This window comes from Borostomias antarcticus (genome assembly GCF_949987555.1).
Source record: "Borostomias antarcticus genome assembly, chromosome: 10".
Classification (NCBI taxonomy): Eukaryota; Metazoa; Chordata; class Actinopteri; order Stomiiformes; family Stomiidae; genus Borostomias; species Borostomias antarcticus.
This window is the reverse complement of record NC_140243.1, coordinates 26,869,444-26,872,541: the sequence shown is the minus strand read 5'-3', so window position 1 is coordinate 26,872,541 and position 3,098 is coordinate 26,869,444. Positions and strand designations below refer to the sequence as shown.

Sequence of the window (3,098 nt, the reverse complement as noted above, 5' to 3'; positions counted from 1 at the left end):
AGGCTCGTGAAACCATCCTGATCTCGCAAGATCACATTCAGTTTCGCTCCACACTTCCCCCTTTCTCGAATGATTATTCTACGATTACATTTTGAATCAGGGACTTTTCTGACTGCTGTTCTGACCCCTAGAAGAATGTAGCCCCTGAAGCAACGAGCAGTAATGTTAACATTAGTAAAATAAACAGCCATTATTAAATTATTGCATAAATAGTCTAAATAATAACAACAATTAAACAAGAACAAGAGTAGGCACAGTTTCTCAGAGTAAAATACGTTTTTACCGTTCTTCCAACTGGAGTTTTGTTAAATTGATTGCCTGAAGGAGTTACTCCCACCCACAATAGTCGTCCGAGATGGGGTAATGGCAGACTGAGCGGGAACCGACCGCCTTTCCTAAGGTTCCCCATTCCGATGATTGACCTCCATTCATCGGAATGGCGGCCCTTTCTCTTTATTGGAAAGGGTCCACTATTCCGAAAATTTAATTAGGTCTGCCACTCCGAAAACCGAGTCGCCTTTGTCCCAGAGACCTGACAGTATATGGCGAGCCTAAAAAATACGGATTTCCCATGTACCTATGTCAGTGACTTTCACTGGGGATGCGATAGCCTAATTCCGGCTAAATTCGAGGTCCTCTGGTAGGTTAATTTTATTATTAGCTATCCGGATCGACATGTCAGATATTTGAGTACCAATTAGATAATTTGGGGCGGGACATTACACTGCATTTCCAGCTTTGTATTGCATTTTGTGAGTGGGATAATAGGCCTATTTGTGCATACAGTGAGCATTCGTCAGGAGTAGTCTGCAAAACAATGGCAGCGATACAGTGTGGTCCATAGATGTTATGGCATAATTCAAATACATAAATAGTACAATACGTATCTTCTAAGTAAGGCTACTTTCCCAGATATACATATCTATTTCCTCAGGTAGCCTATGAACAGCTAAAGGATGGCTCTCGACCCCTGTCTGCGGCAGGCCTATTACGTAGTTTTTTTTTCCCCACAACAGATAGGTAATTTTCGTAATTTTCAGAATGTCGGACCTTCGGTAATTTTCGGAATGGCGGACCTTCGGAATGCAGGCATTTCGGAGTGGCGCCATGAAAAACAGAATGTAAGCTCGCTAGATCAGGATGGTCTCACAAGGATAATACGTTTTAACACACCTGTGGGGTAGTCGAGGTTTCACATGTTGTATAGAAACTTAACAGGACACCCATGTATGCAGCCTATGCTACTCTGGATGTCTAGGGACACTTAGTAGTTGTTCAAAGATATCCATGTATTTATTTGGCCCAATAATTGAGCATTTCACAGTTGGAGAAACACCACTGAAACAATCCAGACATTTAAAAAAAAAAAAAAAGTTAAGATATACTTACTACGTACTTACTACGTACTGTAGGAGACAATGTCATATTCAAGAGCCGTAAGCTTATGTGTGTGTTTGTGCTTTCTTGTACATACAGGAATCCCCAATGGCTGAATCTGGCAAAAAAGTCTTCAGTGCTGAGGACTTAGGAGACTATTTCCACGAATATTATTTAAATCAGACTGACAACGACACTGGTAACTACAGCGACAAATTCCTAGTACTGTATGTGTAAAAACCTGGCAAAATAAATGCTGATTCTGATTCTGATTCCTAGGTGACTTTAAAGAGATGTGTAGCTTAGACGAAGGTATGCACTTCGACGCGGTGCTCCTCCCGGTGCTGTACACCCTGGGGCTGGTTCTGGGCCTGCTGGGAAACGGGCTGGTCCTGGGGATTCTGGTCCAGAAGAGGCGGAGAGGGGGCTTCAGTGTGGCGGACAACTTCATCATGCACCTGGCCGTGGCAGACAGCCTGCTGCTCTTCACCCTGCCCTTCTGGGCTGTTCAGGCTGCTCAGGAACAGGGGTGGAGCTTCGGGACGCCCCTCTGCAAGATCGCTGGAGCAATGTTCACGGTAAAGCCTGGGGAAGAGAAGGCCACAGTCACACAGTTTCCTAGATGTTATTTTGACAGTTGTTCTAACAGTATCTCCCCCAACTCTCCTCTCCTCCTGTCTGTCTCCCTCTTTTCTTTACCTTCTGCAAGCTGAACTTCTACTGTGGGATCTACCTGCTGGGCTGCATCAGTCTGGACCGGTACCTGTCCATCGTCCACGCTACGCGGATGTACTCCAGCAAAAAACCCTGGATGGTTCAGGCCAGCTGCCTGTCTGTTTGGCTATTCTCTCTCTTTCTTTCCATCCCTGACTGGATCTTCCTGGAGGCTCTGCAGGATACCAGACGGGACAGAGTGCAGTGCATTCAAAACTACCTGGGCTTCTCCCAGTCTGCGACTAACTGGCGCCTGGCCTCCCGCCTGCTCTACCACATAGTGGGCTTCCTGGTGCCCTCGGCCGTCCTCCTCTTCTGCTACTCCAGCATCCTGTTGCGGCTGCGGCAGAGCTCCCTGGGCCACCAGAAGCACAGGGCCATCAGGATCATCCTGGCCCTGGTGCTGCTCTTCTTCCTCTGCTGGACGCCCTACAACATCACCCTCATCATGGACACTCTCCACGTAAACAACACCCTTACTGACTCCTGCCAGAGCAGGACCAGCCTGGCGAAAGCCCTCACAGCCACCTCCTCCCTGGGCTACCTTCACAGCAGCCTCAACCCGGTGCTGTATGCTTTTGTGGGGGTGAAGTTCCGGCGCCACCTGCTGGACCTACTGAGGTCGCTGGGCTGCAAGCTGACTGGGGTCCAGCCACAAGCTACAGGGAGCAGGAAGAGCTCAGTGTGGTCAGAGTCTGGAGACACGTCCAACACCATCGCCATCTGAGATAGGGAGGGAGAAAAGGAGGCAAGGGAGATAGAGATGAGGAGAGACAGACAATATAGACACATTATTTCACAGATAGGTAGACAAATAGATGTTAAGCTTGGTTGCAGTTTTCAAAATTTTAATGAAGGTTTTTGACAATGTAATAAAAGCTGAATTGTCTCTTTTTCCCTTTAGATATTTTTTCCCTTTTTATGGTGTTGTGTTGTGAAGGATTAGGCAAATGGCTATATTTCATTCATTTTGTAGAAAGAAAAAAAAGCATGGTGAAGAAAAAAAC

The 3,098-nt window shown here is 46.6% G+C and overlaps 1 protein-coding gene across 1 annotated transcript; it reads left to right on the top strand.

Moving 5' to 3' along the window:
• Positions 1–1,670: 1,670 nt before the first annotated feature.
• LOC311314359 (C-X-C chemokine receptor type 3-like) lies at positions 1,671–2,818 on the top strand (the record flags this gene model as incomplete). The annotated part of the gene is made up of 2 exons (XM_084444696.1): positions 1,671–1,955; positions 2,087–2,818. The coding sequence occupies 2 exons, from the start codon at positions 1,671–1,673 to the stop codon at positions 2,816–2,818; spliced, it is 1,017 nt and encodes a 338-aa protein (XP_084300822.1).
• Positions 2,819–3,098: the final 280 nt, after the last annotated feature.